At 61.1% G+C, this 15,502-nt stretch overlaps 2 protein-coding genes across 7 annotated transcripts in view; both read left to right on the forward strand.

Annotated features, from left to right (window-relative positions):
• The window catches only part of LOC308179313 (uncharacterized protein C12orf76 homolog), a 63,646-nt gene extending 49,046 nt beyond the window's left edge, over positions 1-14,600 (forward strand). The window contains exons 2-3 of the mRNA XM_080559282.1: positions 12,954-13,127; positions 13,273-14,600. Coding sequence (XP_080415408.1) covers positions 12,954-13,127; positions 13,273-13,358 — 260 coding nt within the window. The 3' untranslated portion in view covers positions 13,359-14,600. The remainder of the gene's footprint in view (positions 1-12,953; positions 13,128-13,272) is intronic.
• LOC308179303 (sodium-dependent serotonin transporter-like) lies at positions 205-12,798 on the forward strand. 6 transcript variants are annotated; one of them, XM_080559260.1, is made up of 13 exons: positions 205-6,144; positions 7,621-7,755; positions 7,864-8,083; positions 8,336-8,474; positions 8,649-8,783; positions 9,320-9,423; positions 9,612-9,739; positions 9,981-10,093; positions 10,192-10,323; positions 10,455-10,554; positions 10,760-10,860; positions 11,581-11,748; positions 11,958-12,188. In XM_080559260.1, exons 1-13 carry the CDS (start codon positions 5,949-5,951, stop codon positions 12,036-12,038), a joined length of 1,752 nt encoding a protein of 583 aa, XP_080415386.1. In that variant the 5' UTR covers positions 205-5,948; the 3' UTR covers positions 12,039-12,188. The 6 variants fall into 6 exon arrangements, with proteins under 6 accessions (XP_080415386.1, XP_080415385.1, XP_080415384.1 ...); XM_080559258.1 differs by having other exon boundaries at positions 2,959-6,144; positions 7,621-8,083; positions 9,612-10,093; positions 11,958-12,798; XM_080559259.1 differs by having other exon boundaries at positions 2,939-6,144; positions 7,621-8,083; positions 9,612-10,323.
• Positions 14,601-15,502: the final 902 nt, after the last annotated feature.

Raw genomic sequence — 15,502 nt, forward strand, 5'->3', positions numbered from 1 at the left:
ACCCCAAACCGTCCCCAGCCCCTCAGATGGGGCCACAACCGAGCTCATCCCCTCAGTGGGGTGACCCCAAACCGTCCCCAGCCCCTCAGTGGGGCCACAGCCGGGCTCATCCCCTCTGTGGGGTGACCCCAAAGCGTCCCCAGACCCTCAGCGGGAACCACAACCGGGCTGATCCCCTCAGTAGGGTGACCCCAAACTGTCCCCAGCCACTCAGTGGGGCCACAACCAGGCTCATCCCCTCCGTGGGGTGAGCCCAAACCGTCCCCAGCCCCGCAGTGGGGCCACAGCCAGGCTCATCCCTTCAGTGGGGTGACCCCAAACCATCCCCAGCCCCTCAGTGGGGCCACAGCCAGGCTCATCCCCTCAGTGGGGTGACCCCAAACCATCCCCAGCCCCTCAGATGGGGCCACAACCAGGCTCATCCCCTCAGGAGGCTGACCCCAGCCGGGCCACGTTCCTGCAGCTACCAGGGGTTCACCATCACCGGGCACCCCCCAGCAGGGAACCCCCCAAGCCAGGCACCGGCAGCACCCCCAGGACCCAAGGCTGATGTGCCCTGAGCACCCCGGGGCTGGCAGCCCACGGGGCTGGGTGACACGGGGACAGGCAGCCCGACGGGCCGCGTCCCGTGCTTCCCAGGCGTGCAGGTCCGCCGGACGGTGCCCGCGGTACCAAGTGACGAAGTCTTTTCGCGGCGCAGCCATGCAGAGCTGCGCCAACCCGTCACGCTCCTGTTGGCTTTTCTGCGCCAGGAAGGTGATAATGAGCTGAAAAGACCTATTCGCAGGAGACCCAGAGATGCCTGGTATCAAAATCACAAACACTTCAGAGAGAGCCCTGCCTCGCAGCTCTCATTAACATATTTTTCTGTTTTTCTGTTCCCTCATTTGATGTTCCAGGACATTTCCATAGAAACGGGATCCTGGTTCCTTAGCAGTCCAGTTTCCAATAACTACAAACCGCATTAGCGCCAGGGCAGCTGCGCCCGGCCCCGCTGCACGCAGGCACGCGGCCGCCGCCAGCGACACGTCCCCAGCCGGGCCTCGGTCCCCGCGCTTGGCAAGGGGCTGGATTCGGGTGCTGTACCCGCAGATGTCCGCTGGCCCTGCCGGCAGCAGGACCCCCCCATCCAAGGGGCTCCAGCCCCTTCTGCGTCAGGGCACGGTCCTGCGGGGAGAGCAAGGCAGCCCTGGGCGCAGGGTGACTCCGGATTCATCCCCTCCTGCAGTTTGCCTCTTGCGTAGGCACCAGGGGAATGCCTGTGCGATACTGACTGCGGGGGAAACCTATTTCCTTGTCTGTTGTTTGCTTTTCGCTGCTTATTTGCTTGCTAAATGTCCTGTTAGTAAAGGCGGTGACGGTGCAGATGTGACTGAGCTGCAGCAGCAGGGCTGGCCTGCCGAGGGGTGGCTGGGGATCCAGGGGGATCCCAGGAAGAAGGGGCTGGGATGAGGACTCCTGTTAGCGGTCCCTGGTTTTTACCAGCACCCTTGGGATGCTGCTCTCCGCCTGGTCGCAGCGGCGCAGGACCTGACCCACCACACCAGGGCTGTCAGCCCAGGTTTGTCCGTCCAGCCCCGGCTCTGCTCCCCACAGCCGCTCGCCGCAGACCCCCAGGGCAGCCAGCCCCGGCTGCCCGGTGTCAGAAGATGGCACCATTGCATCTGTTTTACCAAGCGACCTCCAGCACGGGGGCTGTGCGAGCGGGGTGGGAGCTGTGCAAGTAGGATGGGAGCAGGTGGGCTACCCTGCTGTGTCCGGGAAGGAGCACGGGTCATGTTCAGCACAAGCCCGTGCACCTTATGCCTAGCTCTGCTGCTCTGCCACCCTGCCCGTCATTTATTTATGACCACAGGTCCTGCAGTGCTGCACAGGCAATTAAGACGGGCTAATAAACAATCATTATGAAGGCATCACAGCCCCATAAAACACTACGTAGGAGTGCCATCAGATACCAACAGTGAATGAAATCACCCAGGGCAGAGACAGCCTATCTGCACCCGTGGCCCTGAGCTATAGCCGGGGCAGAGCAGAGCCACGGCTCTGCACAAACGCCCAGTGCCCAAACGGAAAATGTGCCAGGTCCCGAGGAGCCAGGGCACAGCACGGCTGTGTCACGCTGAGCACCTCGCACGGCGCTGATCTCTGCAGGGCTTCTCAAGCCCACGAGCTTGACTTGACCACGCAGCCTGCCCAGTGCGAGAGCGCACTGGCAGAGAGAAGCCCAGAGGAGCAAGAAGATCATCTCGGCTCCTGCTAATGAACCGTGCTGGTTCTTGCAATCTTCAGTCCTGTCAATCTCTCTGCGGCGCTCCAGGAGAACTAACCCTGGGTGTGCTGCGTCCCTCACGTGCTGAAGCAGCCCAGAGAGGACCCGTCTCTTCCCACTGTGCGCTGCGGACAGATTTGTGTCACCGGAGAAATGCCGTCTTTGGGGAAAGGCACAGAGCAGCTCACGTGGATGGATGCTGGCGCTTCGGTGGGGCTACGTACCAAACAAAGCAACGCTTAGGCTGTCATCTGGTGGCACTGCCATGGGACGTCCTGCTCCCAGAAAGTTCTTATCCCATGATAAAGGGGGGGAATAACTTTTGTTACTTTGGGTCCTGGAGGTGGTGAAAGACGAAAGTCACATCTGTGCACATGCCATGCACAGCCACATTACGCAACCGGCTGCTCTCCTCTGCACCGCGGCTCATCAGAAACTCTGTTCTTTTTGCCTGGGTTCTTCCTCCCCCAAAACAATAGTGCTATGCAGGGGGGTGGCAGTTATTATTGCTTTATTACCTCCTTTGGGGAGAAATCCACCAAAACAAGCGCACAGACCAGATCTCTGTAAGTCTCGCTGGTTTCTTTTCCCTGGAAAATGCTGCTTCTCACTGGGTTAAAGATGGGTGGGATGCGAGTGGCCCCTGTTTTCTGAAGTCTGGAGAGCTTAAATGAGAGCACATTGATGTATGCCTAATGTGATTAAGTTACATCTCTGAGTATCATGCTAATTAAATTAAACTTCCCACTGCTGCCTCTGCGGCTCAAACAGGAGAGTTGTTTTAAGACCACAATTCACTTCTCTGCATTTCATTGCACGGATGAGCAGGTAGGATAAAAGCAACCTGCTAATCAGATAACCACGCTGTTTAGAAACATCATCCGACTCGATGGAAATCCAAAGTTAAATCTGATTTGAACTAAATTTAAACTGTACATTTTAAAGGTAAAGCGATTTGTGTGCTTTGTGTAAAGAAAACAACAAGAAAACGCGGCCGTGAGCGCACTGGGGAGCGCGCAGGGTGCGTCTGAGCGTGGTGCTGCAGAGTTCAGGCACCGTGAGGCTGGCCCAGGAGACGCGAGCAGCACAAAGCGAAACTCGGGGTCCCCCCGGCTGCCCCCTGCTCTCCATGGACCGAAGCGCAAGCTCGGCTCCAGCAGGGCAGGAAAGGAGCCGGCTGTGCGTTGTTTCAGCCGCCACGTGCTCCCCGCAGCCTCCTCTGCTGAAATGCCTCTAATTAGGTGTCAGACGATGGCCAAAGGGGTTTGGCTACAATGGGCGAAATAACAGCATTTTAGGCAGGAGCCCCCATCTGCTGTGGGACACCCACTGATGCTGGGACCCGAAAATTGTGACCAGGGTAAAGAAAGCTCTGGGGAGAACCCGTCTGCGCAGCGGCACTGTGGGTTGCGCAGTGGGGACACCCCGCAGTTCCATGGACCCCCCCCCTAAAGACACCTCTCCCTCTGCCCTGCTCCCGTCTCTAGCAGCCCCGAACACGGGCCGTGGCTTTTCCAGCTTGCAGCCTCCGAAGGCAATTGCGCTCTCAAAGCTCGCCCCTCATTGACTTGACAGCAGCAGCCCGGCCCCGATGCCGCCGGAGGGGAGGCAGCCGCATCGGTGGGTCGCGGCCGCACGGGTGGGCGATGGGGCGCCCCCGGGGGCAGGTGGGGACCAGGGGAGCTGGGAGGGGGGCGCCGGGCACGTTCATGGTTCGTTGGGCCGGGAGCAGGGGGGATCTGGCGGGGATGGGGGCTGCCAGAGGCACAGGAATGTTAGGAAACTGATGCTGGTTTGTGCTGCGCTAAGCTGAGGCCTTGCGTTGAAACTACCTGGAGAACAGAAGGGTCAGCTGCAGAAAAAAAAAAGCTTTTTTTTTTTTTAAATTATTAATTTTTTAATTATTCAGTTGCTATGGCAGCAGCTGTCTCTCTGCTGTCACTTACGCCCTGAAGATTGTCCTCAACCCAGTGGGATTAAACCGTGCTTCCCCAGCCCACTGCTCAGACAGCAAAGGGGATTTCTCACCTTCATCCCTAGGGAAGGCACAGAAGCTGCTCTGCCAGCCACCTGCAGTACCCTGCCAGTAATGCACAGTCCTGGCTTTAATTTCCGATGGATTTAATTCCCACACCCGCATTATAAGGACTGCTGTTGAAACTCGCAGCTTTGCCAAAGCCGGGGAGTGACACAAATCCTGCATAAACCCCCGGGGGATTAACTGACCCTCACCTGCGTGCTGAGCCTCGGACACAGGAGCCTCCGACAGAGCCTTGCAGTGCCATGTGCTCGTGGGCTCCTGGAGGGGAGGCTCAGCACCCCGAAACCTCCCCGAAACCTCCGCTCCACCCCACCACGGCTCAGCTGTCCTCCGGGCGGCAAGGGGGTGGCCGGCTAGGAGAGAAAAACCTCCCTTTCCCTCATGCTCAGGCGAGCTGAAGGGTGGTGTGCCCTGGCAGAGCTGTGCCACCGCAGCCTGGCCATCGAACCTGCCAAGGAAAAGCCTCCGGGAGCACCGGGATGAGCACCCCGAGCTGCTCCGGTCCGACAGCCAGAGCAGCCAGGGCCAGCCTTGTCAAAACAAAAGAAAACAGAAAGAAAAAAAAGTTTTTTTTTTTACACTGGACATTTCTAGCGGGTCCCCGTGCATGCGCCCGCAGCATTAACAGTGGCCAGAGGTCTCCTGCGGCCGGCGGCTGGCGTCACGTCGTCACAGCAACCCGCTGCCATGCCCCCAGGAGCCACGCTTCCCGTTTTGATCTCTTTTGTCGTTTCTTTTAATTACAGATGAGGGGTGCCTGGAAAAGCCGGTGCTGGAGCGCAGGGGCCCTGGCAGCACCCAGAGCCCCGTGTAAGGGCTCCCTGTGCACCGGGCTGGGTGCCGGGTGCCGGGCTGTAAGCGCGCACGGACGAGTTCCACTTGTGATAAAATTTGCGATTTAGCTGTAAACCAGAAGAAAGCGAAAACCAGCTTTTGGTACCCCGCCGTCCCCTCCCTGATAGTACCTGAGCCGCAGAAGTTCTTTCACTTCCAGGTGGTTTGACTGCAGCCGCTCGCACCCCGGTGCCACGCGAAGACGCGGCACATCCCCGGAGCGATGGGGACGGCTGGAAGCGGCGGCGCTGAGCGCCCCGCGCGGACCCCAGCAGCACAGGGACACCTCCGGCCTGCGGGAACTCGTGCCCCGCGCCTGCCCCTGCGAGCACGGACTGCATCCCTGTGCGGGCCGGTGTCACTGTTCGCAGAGCCGCAATAATCACAGAATACACCAAGGATAAAAAAATAACCAGTCATCGGGAGGAAAGGGCACGGAACCAAGCCTGGCTCAAGGCCACGTCTGTGTGCAAACACCGACAGCGTGTCGCTGAATCTGCCACACGGCCAAGTGCGCGCCCCTGGGGGCAGAGTTTGGGAGCAGAGGGGACGGGGACGGGTGCGGTGGGGTCGGTCCCCACACCGCAGCCCCACAGGGGGCTGCGCTCCCTCCACCCCTCCTGCCTCTGATCAAAGGACAGGTTTCTCTCCCGGCGCGCTCGGTGCCGTGGGTTTCCAGCTGGAGGTGGGGACGCGCAGGCAGCCTGACCCTCCCCTCCTCGGATCTGTCATCAGCCACGGGAAAATCCTTCCCTTCCCCAAGTTGCTCAGCCCGAGTCCTGCAGGGCTCGCCGGGGCGGCAGCATGGGGGAGCAGCCCTGCCCGGCACCTGCCAGCCCCCCCGGGCAGGACGGGGGTCCTGGGGCCAGCCCCGCGCCCGCCGTGCACCCCCGGGACAAGTGGAGCAAAAAAATGGATTTCCTCCTCTCGGTCGTTGGATTTGCCGTCGATCTGGGCAACGTGTGGCGGTTCCCTTACATCTGCTACCAGAACGGAGGGGGTAAGGATGCTGCTAGGGCTGCTTACATCTGCTTTTGGGGGAAAAGAAATCCGTCTGTCCTCTTTCGGATGCTGAAAACTCGCTGTTTCTTGTCTTTGTTGGTCTCTAGCCGCTCCTCTTCGGAGAGGGCAGCTCAGAGACCGACCCAACTTCTCCTCGCATCTCTCTCCTTTCTGCTCTGTGTCTTTTTCCCTTAAAAGCCCTCTTCCATTCACCCCTCTCCCGGTGTCATTCGTGCCCCTCCCGGTGGGATCAGCGGTGTCGGCTCCCTGCTGCGGGACGGCCGCAGGCACCGGGCACTTCGCAGCACCGGGGGCAGCGAGAGCAAAGCGACCTGGTCCAAACTGAGGAAGCTGTAAATTTGGGGTGGGAGGTTCATGCGCTTGCTGATCCGATCGTGTGATCTGGTGCAAGCAAGCCTTCTGGTGGCTGGTGTTTTAAAATACTCCTGCTGACATCCCCGGCCCGAGCTGCGCTGGACCCTGGGGTGAGCCCTGGTTTTGCAGGCACACAGCCCAGAAAGTTTAGGTGCAAAAGCTCCGCTTAGGAAAAACATTGAGTAAGTGACAACTAAACAAATTGGTTTAAACAGACTGGAAATACGATAAGTCTGCTTTAAGCAGACTGCAATGACAATAATTTCCCCTTGCATAGAAATTATAAATGAGGAATGAAAATTTCGTGCTATTTGCCAAAGCACAGTGGATTTCGTTGCCAAAGTCGGCACTCGGGCAGCATCCTCTGGCGCCTGGGAAAACTAGGAGGAGATAATTAGTGCCACACTCAAGGCTACAGCATGGATGGCAGGCGCCCCCGTGGAAGCACAGTTATTTGGGATTTGCTCCTCTGGGGCTGGGGGCAAGCTTCAGCCACCTGTCGGTGACGTGGCTGGCGAGATGCCTTCCCTAAGCACGCAGCAAGGTGAGGATCAAGCAGCACGCCCAGGGGAGGCCGGCGCTCCTGGAGGTCAGGGCTCCAGCTGCGGAGGTACCACAGCCCCGTGTCCCCCCAGCATATGGAGGGAGCAGCCGTGGGGGTTAAATTAACTAATCCCGGCTGGGCTCTCCCGACGAGCTCAGCTCCAGCCCCTAAAAGTCCACTGGGTGCAAGCGCAGCCCCGGTATAGATGGCGTTGGTATGAATAATGCAGATCACAGCATTAATTACTCGTATCTCGGGGTGACAATGCATATTCAGCAGGATCTCTCCGAAACTCTTTGAGACCCGAGAGGTGCGTGGTGCCCCATCCCTCGCACCCTGCTGGCTCGTGCTGCCCGCAGCACCATGGGGTGATCTGCGCATCCCCGCTCCCACCCACGAGCCGCTCTCTGTGGGGCATCCTGAGGGGTTTGCAGAGCCTCCGAGAGGCCCGTGTCCGAGCCACACACCCAGGATCCCCCGTGACGTGTCCCCGTGCTCACTCACCGGCTGGCACGGGGCCGTGGTGGTCACCCTGCTCTGCTCCTCGCCCCGCAGGCGCCTTCCTCATCCCCTACACGCTGATGGCTGTTTTCGGAGGGGTGCCCCTCTTCTACATGGAGCTGGCCCTGGGGCAGTTCCACAGGACGGGCGCCATCCCCATCTGGAAACGCATCTGCCCCATCTTCAAAGGTGAGAGGTGGTCACGCACAAAGTGCGGGGCCAGCCCGGGTCTGCCCTGGGCACAGGGAGCTGCTCGGCCAGCCCAGGCAGCGGGAGCCTGTCCCCTTCTCTCCCCAGGCATCGGCTTTGCCATCTGCATCATCGGCCTCTACGTCTCCTTCTACTACAACACCATCATCGCCTGGGCTCTCTATTACTTCTACTCGTCCTTCTCGGGCACCCTGCCCTGGGCGAGCTGCGACAACCCCTGGAACACCCCCAACTGCACCAACTACTTCGGGAGGAGCAACGTGACTTGGACCAACTTCTCCCGGTCCCCCGCCGAGGAGTTTTATACGTAAGTGCCCATGCGCAGGTAATGGGTTTGAGCTGGGGCACATCCCCGTGGAGGCACTCGGCTCTGCTGCGTGGGGTCCTGGAGCGGGGTGCCCAGGACCAGGTGTGCAACCACCAGTGGTCATTGCGTGGGGATGCTCTTGGGGTGCTCACGACCCCTGCTCTGGGGCAGAGGGGGCTGTGGGGCTGCCTGCCCGCTGCCAGCGTGCCCACGCGCAGAGCCAGCGGCGCCTGAGACCCTGCCCGGCCACAGGAGGAAGGTCCTGGAGATCCAGAAGTCCGGCGGTCTGTATGATGTGGGGGGGATCCGCTGGCAGCTGCTCCTCTGCCTCTTCCTCATCTTCACCATCGTCTACTTCAGCCTGTGGAAAGGGGTGAAAACCTCCGGCAAGGTGAGAGGGCCCTGCGCCGGCGCTGCCCATCCCTGGGCTCGCTGGGGCCAGCAGCATCCCCTCCGTGGTGCCCGGCAGCTCACCCGGCTGCCTAAATTCGGGGCACGGCCTTCGGGGCAGTGCCCGGCGCAAGCGGTGCGGGTGCTGGGGGGCTGACGGCCGCCTCCGCTGCAGGTGGTGTGGGTGACGGCCACGCTGCCCTACCTCGTCCTCCTCGTCCTGCTGGTCCGCGGGGCCACCCTGCCCGGCGCCTGGAGAGGGGTGCTCTTCTACCTGCGCCCGGACTGGGGCAAGCTCCTGAGCACGGCGGTGAGTGCGGGGGGACGCGATGCACACAGACATCCCCCCCCCTCCTGCCCGCTGCTCTCACAGGGGTGAGGTGCCCTGGACAGGCTCTTGGAAATGTAAATCTCTGATTGAATCACCCATCTCATCGCCGCTGCCGTTTATTCGTGCCCGTGTTCTCGCCCCGGCTCGACAATAGGCTTCCTGTGGGTAATTACCAGGCGGCACTTGAAAATTCTCATTACAGATAATCAGGGCTGTGCTGCCGGTGCTGAAGCTGCCTGGACTGGGCACGGGGGCTCGGGGGCTCCCCCGGCTTCATCCCCCCTTGGGGGCTGGGGAACCACCGGTGCCACTGCCTCATTCTGCTGCTGCACGGGTCCTGGGGCAAAACTTGCTGCCTCCGACCTGGGCACCCCGGGGGACGGGGCAGGGGAAGGAGCCACGGGCACGAGAGAGGCTTGGCAGCATGGACCCGTCCCTGCGCTGTGGGGTGGGTGTGCCGTGGGGCCGTGGGGCCCCTGCCTGGCCTCCAGCCCTCCTGTCGCTTCTCCTGCCAGGTCTGGGTGGATGCTGCTGCGCAGATTTTCTTCTCCTTGGGCCCGGGGTTCGGAGTCCTTCTGGCTCTGGCCAGCTACAACCACTTCCACAACAACTGCTACCGGTGAGCACCCGCTGCGGGATGAGGCACGGGCATGGGGCTCGCCGGCACGGCCCAGCAGAGCCCCCGGCCCCGCCGGAGCATTTCTGCCCCTTTCACCAACAGTTTGGGTGTGCGGGGCCGGGACAGGGGTCCGGCGGCGCTGCAGGAGGGTCCTGCCACGGGACGTCTCCCTGCTTTCTGCCTTCCAGGGACGCGCTCGTCACCAGCGCGGTGAACTGCCTCACCAGCTTCCTCTCGGGCTTCGTCATCTTCACCGTGCTGGGCTACATGGCCGAGATGAGGGACGTGGAGGTGGAGGACGTAGCCAGAGACAAAGGTTCGCCTCCTCCAGCTCCAGCGCCTTGTCCTGCTCTGCCCTACGGTGCCCAGGGCTCCATGCGCCCGCCGGGGCTGGGGGTCCCAGAGCACCTGGGGGTGCTGGGGAACTGGGGCTGGGCATGGAGGGCAGCGAGGTGCTTTGGAGCATCCCCCCCACGTCCGTTCCCACCGCTACTGGCACCCAGGGCTGTGCCAGAGCAGCCGGGGGAGAGGCAAAGCAAACCCACCTCCCCTCCTAGGTCCCAGCCTGCTTTTCATCACCTACCCCGAGGCCATCGCCAACATGGTGGGCTCCACCTTCTTCGCCGTCATCTTCTTCCTGATGATGATAACGCTGGGGCTGGACAGCACGGTAGGCGCCTCCACGATGCGCGGCAGCACCGGGGGGGACAGGGGGAGCAGATTTGCTGTGTCTCCTTCCCCCGCCTCACCCCAGCGTTTCCTGGGCAGTTTGGGGGCCTGGAGGCAGTGATCACGGCCGTGATGGACGAGTACCCCCAGGCCCTGGCCAAGCGCAGGGAGCTCTTTGTCCTCGGCCTCATCACCGTCTGCTTCCTGGGCTCCCTGAGCACCCTCACCTACGTGAGTACGGCTCGGGGCAGGCTGGGGGCCATTCGCTTTTCGCTCAGCCAGATTCGTCCCCGTAACCGAGCGCGGGGACGTGCCCACCGCTGCCCGTTTCGGGCGAGCTGCCACCCCCGGTGTTGCTGCAGGGCGGCGCCTACGTGGTGAAGCTGCTGGAGGAGTTCGGCGCGGGCTGCTCGATCCTGGCGGTGGTGCTGCTGGAAACGATAGCCGTGTCCTGGTTTTATGGTGAGAGCCTGCCTCTGCTACAAAGCACCCGGAAACCCGCAGGCACCGCGCGGGTGCTTCGCCTTACGCACGCGAGTGGATGCCAGGGGGCTTGGGGGCAGGCGTGCGGCTCCTGGCGAGGCTGTGATGGGGCTGAGCACCGTGCCGGGCTCTGGGCCCCCTCGCTGCAGCCGCCTCGCCCAGAGATGGCTCTGTCCTCCGGCAGGGATCCAGAGGTTCTCCCACGACGTGAAAGCCATGCTGGGCTTCGCCCCGGGGCTGTTCTGGAAGGTGTGCTGGGCCGCCATCAGCCCGGCCTTGCTGGCGGTGAGTACTCATGGCCCGAGCGTGATGCTGAGCTGCCACCTCCCCTCGGGTGCCCAGCGAGGGAGATGTTCTCCCCGAGCTGCTGCTCCAGCCATGGCACCACGGGTGAGACATCAGGCTGCCCGCAGCGGGTTCAGCTAAAAAAAAAAGGAGCTAAAAGTACATTTTCCGGCCCCTTCTGCTGCTGTGCTCCTGGGCAAAGCTCGGAGCCGGCAGCTGGGGTGCTCACACGGGCACTAAATGCAGCCCCGTTTGAAAAAGGCGACCGCTACCAGCCCGGTCCGCAGCGTCCCACCTGGGCACGGCCACGCTGACAGCACCGCAGCGCCCGGCCGCATCGGTCCCCTTTGAAACGCCAGCCCCCGCGCTTCAAAGGCTGCCGCCGGCGAGGCACAGAGGGGTCTGATCTCGCCAGATCTGCAGGAGGAGAGGCTTTGCAGGGATTAATTACAGCTCTAAGTGCTCTGCCTAGGTTATTAAGAGAAAACTATTGCAGTCGGAGCAGACAGCAAGTGGCTCCATTTCAGCACGGGGACGTGCAGCCCCTGACGGCTGCTGCCCCAGCAGGGTTTGTTGGACGGAGGGCGCTCGGCCCCGGTGCTTGTGCTGGGGTTGGGGAGCTGCCAGGGCTTTTCGGGTGCTGTGGGACGTCCAGCCCTGCTCCAGCCCTGCTCCAGCCCCAGGCATCGCTCCCGAACGGGCTCTCTTCGGCTGTTGCAGTTCATCGTCGTCAGCTCCCTGCTGGAGCAGCCTCCCCTGGTGCTCTTCAGCTACCAGTACCCGGCGTGGAGCACCTCGGTGGGGCACCTCGTAGGGGCATCCTCCTTCGTCTGCATCCCCGTCTACATGGTGTACAAGCTGGTCTGGACGCCGGGCTCTCTCAAGCAGGTCAGAGCTGCATCAGCGTGGCCCTGGAGGCAGGACACTGTCCCCAGGTGTCATCCCTCCACCCATTTGTGGGACACCCCCAGCCTGGGGCCATGGGGGCAGGCGGAGGGCACAAATGGGGAGCACCAGCTCCCGCTGCGCAGGGCAGGAGGTCCTGCTGCGGGAAGGAGACCTGTTCCCTTTTCTCTCTGCCCTCTTGCACCCTGCAGCGCCTCGCCATCTGCGTTCGGCCGGAGAAGACAGCACGAGATGCCCAGGCCGAGGCGGTGCGCATGTCACCGGTCCCGTAGCCCGGCGGCACACCCAGGGGGCGCCGAGGCTGCTCTCCGGCTTCAGTTCCGTGCAACAAAGCGATCGGGCAGACAGAAGAGAAGCCGCCATCGCCGTCCTCACAGCAAACCGGCCCCGTGCCTGTCCTTGCTGCGTCACCTGCGAGCATCGTGGTGCCAGGGAGCCTCCGGAGCCAGCGCGGCGTGGCGGGCGCTCCGCTGCTGCCCGATGTGTCTGTCCCCTTCCAAAGAGAAAAGAAAGCCCCGGCTGTGAGCGAGGCTGAGTGGTTTTGGGGTCTGTGGGGTCCATTCCTTCCCCAACCTCCATTTTGGGGGTGAACCACGGCTCCCTGTGGCACACCGCTGGTCATGGCTGACCGCGCGCCCGCTCCCGGTCAGACCCCTCGGTCAGGCCCCTCGCTTGGACCCCTCGGTCAGACCCCTCGCTGGGACCCCCGGCTCCCTGCAGCACCCCAAGGACCCCACCACGCGTCCTGGTTTAACAGGAGCGGTCCCGGTGGGGCCGCCTGGCTCTGCCCTGGCCACCAGCCCCTGGCTCTTGGCCCCCACTGCTCTGGGCTCCCTTTGGAGGCTTCTGGGGCCCGTGGCCGACCCGGGCAGGGAGAGGGCACCCCCAGGGACTGCGACCCCCGGCGGTGCGCAGCCAGGAGATGGGGGCACAAGGGGAGGGGGGGGCACAGGGGGCTGGGGACAAACGGGGCTGGGGGCGCACGGGACCAGAGCGCACGGGGCTGGGGGGCACGGGGCTGGGGACAAACGGGGGAACGGGACCTGGGGGGCACAGAGCTGGGAGGGGGGCACAGGACCGGGGGGGGGGTGCACGGGGCTGGGGCACGGCCCTACCCCGCCCCGCTCCGGTCCCCCCCCGGCAGGAAGAGGCGGGGCCGGGCCGGGCCGGGCGGACGCACAAAGGCGGGGCCGTTCCGTTCCGTTGCGATCCGTTCGGGTCCGTGCCGGGCCGGGCCGGGCCGGGCCGGGGTCTCAGGATGCCGCTGTCGGCGCTGCGGGGCTGGGCGCTGGCCGTGCTGGCGGCCCTGGCCCCGGCGGAGCGCAGCCGGCCGTACGCCGTGCTGCAGAAGCAGAACCTGGGTGAGGAGCGGGAGAGAGGGAGGGAGGGGGGCAAAGAAAGAACCGAATTAAAGGGCGGGGAGGAAATCAGGCGATAAAAGGGAAAATCGGAGCGGGCGGGGCCGGGGGGGGGGGCTCGGAGCGTAACCTGTCGCCCCCCTCGCAGTGCTGCTGGGCAGCATCCTCAGCGCGCTGCTGCTCACCATCGTCCTCGTGGCCGTCTGCGTCTACAAGCCCGTCCGCAGGCGGTAGCGGCCCCGGCGTCGTGTGTGCGGCCCCGCCCGGCTCCGGGATTCACGCCCTTGGCTTCGGCACAACCGCTGGAACCGGTGGTGGAGCGCCCGCGCCTCCGGATGGTGTCCGGCGAGGGATGGGAGCCCCGTGCGACGGTCACCGGGCTCCCCGTGCCCGCCGCGATCGCTGCCCAGGAGGGCACCGCTTGGCGTCGCCGCCCGGCCATCAGCTCACACTGCATCAGGTTTTTTTTCTCCGGTGCGAACTCGGCTCCTTGCTCGAAGGCCGCACTGGAAGCGCCTCGGTGCCGCCTTCCAGAAGGCTCGAGGACCAAAGCCGAGCGAGTGCCGGTGGCTGCGTGGGGCGGGAGCGCGCTCAGCTCCGGGCAGCAGCACTGAGACACGAGCGGAGGCTGGCCTGGATGATAGCACCAGGCCTGTCCTCCTAGCCACGAGCAGCTCTGCAGCAGCCCGGGTGAACCCGTGGCTCCCCAGCCCTCGCCCCCCGTGGGAGATGCGCTCCTGGGTGGGTGTAGGCTGGCGGTCGGGGAGCCCCCGGTGTCCGCAGCAAGCGGGGCCGGAGCATGAGGCTGCTGAGCTCCAGCTCTCTGGAAGCGCCTCGTGCCTAGGCTGCACAGATCCGTTCTATGCATTTCTGGCAACAAATTCAAGTGTTTACACTGAAATCACACTTGCATATGGATGCTGCTATTTTGTTTTGCACTGCTGTGAGTAGTAACTGGATTTTGCTTATGAAGTATTACTTTGATATTTAACATAGGGGGTTTGGGCTAGTAATTTATTTCAGTATTTTAAAACTTTACTTCCAGAGCAAATGTGTTGAAACCTCTAAAACCTTGTGCTGCATCTGATGTTTTCTGCTGTTAGTCTCAAAGGACACTGGCTCCTCTTGGAACCGGGGATTTTCTTTGCTGCTGCTGTTACGTTACTAAATGAGGCCAGCCTAGGACAGATCTCGTTTCTAATCCAAGTGAAACACGAGTGAGGGAGCAAGCTAACTGTAACATTTCTTCCTGATCTCTTGCTTTCATGGTTGCAGAGTCCTATATCACTGTTGTTTTTCCCCTCAGTCCTTCAGTTGTTGTAGAGCTTTGCCTGTAGTCATGTGCTGTTCACGGGTGGAGGAGAATGGTGTAGCTTGTAGCTACAGCTCCGTGTTCCCTGGAGCAGTGTTCCTGTTTGCGTCCATTCTTCGCTCCCTGCTATGTCTCTCTGTACGAATAAAAAGCTAAGTAAACAATCCAGGACTCCTTTATTTATTCACAGATGTCCTGCTTGTTATTAACTCTGCTGTAGCCGGATGCAAGGCTGAGGCAGTCCCCCTGCCTACCCTCTGCTGAACTTGCAGTGAACAGAGGGGTAAGAACTGTAAGGGAACAGCAGTGTGATTCTAGGAGCTGTGTGAAGCCCCTGTCTTGTGGATGCTCGGTGGTGAGGAACTGATAAAGCGAATTGGAAGTGAAAGCTAGTCCTGCAGCCGTAGTGCAGCTAACTGAACCTTACCTGTTAGCAGCATCTACTGCAGCTACAAAGCTATTATTTTGAATCAAAACCCAGCCAAAGCTGTTAGAAGGATCGCCAAATTAAGCACATCGTGAATTAGTGTAAAACAACCTCGCTACTTGAAACGACAGTCCAAAAGCACAAAAACGTTTTACTTCCAGACAAACAGCACAGACACTGTGGAAAGTGTCAGTTTAGAGACCTTTAAATTAGGGTATGTAAAAGCTCATTATAGGTTCAGAACAAAACTACAGCTATTTGTAACTGAGTTTCTGCTTTCTTAAAAGTCTGAGTGTCCTTGGAAAAAGGAAGTTGGCAGACAGGGTTGTTGTGTGGCAGTCTCAACATTACTATTCAATATGCTGTGTAATCCTCTGCTGATCTTTTCCTGTCTCTAGTTCCTGTATGTACTTTTTTGTGAGTAATAGTTGTGAACCACACTGCCTTTCATTTACTTAAAATATTTTATTGATCCCTGTTTTGAGAATAGGGAGACTCAAAGGCAGGCTGAAAACATCAGAAACGTTCCAGGGACTGTGTGTCTGTTTTAAGCTAAATCAACTATTTTTGATAGTGTCATCTCTAAAGTACATAAACATAATAAAAAGGCAGATAAGGATAATTGTTAAAACAGGCTCT

The sequence above is a fragment of the Anser brachyrhynchus genome (genome assembly GCF_964034855.1).
Source record: "Anser brachyrhynchus genome assembly, chromosome: 17".
In the NCBI taxonomy this organism is placed as follows: domain Eukaryota; kingdom Metazoa; phylum Chordata; class Aves; order Anseriformes; family Anatidae; genus Anser; species Anser brachyrhynchus.

What these genes read in the sequence shown, in the direction of transcription:
- LOC308179303 (XM_080559255.1), top strand. Translation starts at nt 5,949, where the DNA reads ATGGGGGAGCAGCCCTGCCCGGCACCTGCCAGCCCCCCCGGGCAGGAC. An exon ending in GCAAGCTCCTGAGCACGGCG is followed by an intron (nt 8,784 to 9,319) that starts GTGAGTGCGGGG and finishes TTCTCCTGCCAG; the next exon opens with GTCTGGGTGGATGCTGCTGC. An exon ending in CCCTGAGCACCCTCACCTAC is followed by an intron (nt 10,324 to 10,454) that starts GTGAGTACGGCT and finishes GTGTTGCTGCAG; the next exon opens with GGCGGCGCCTACGTGGTGAA.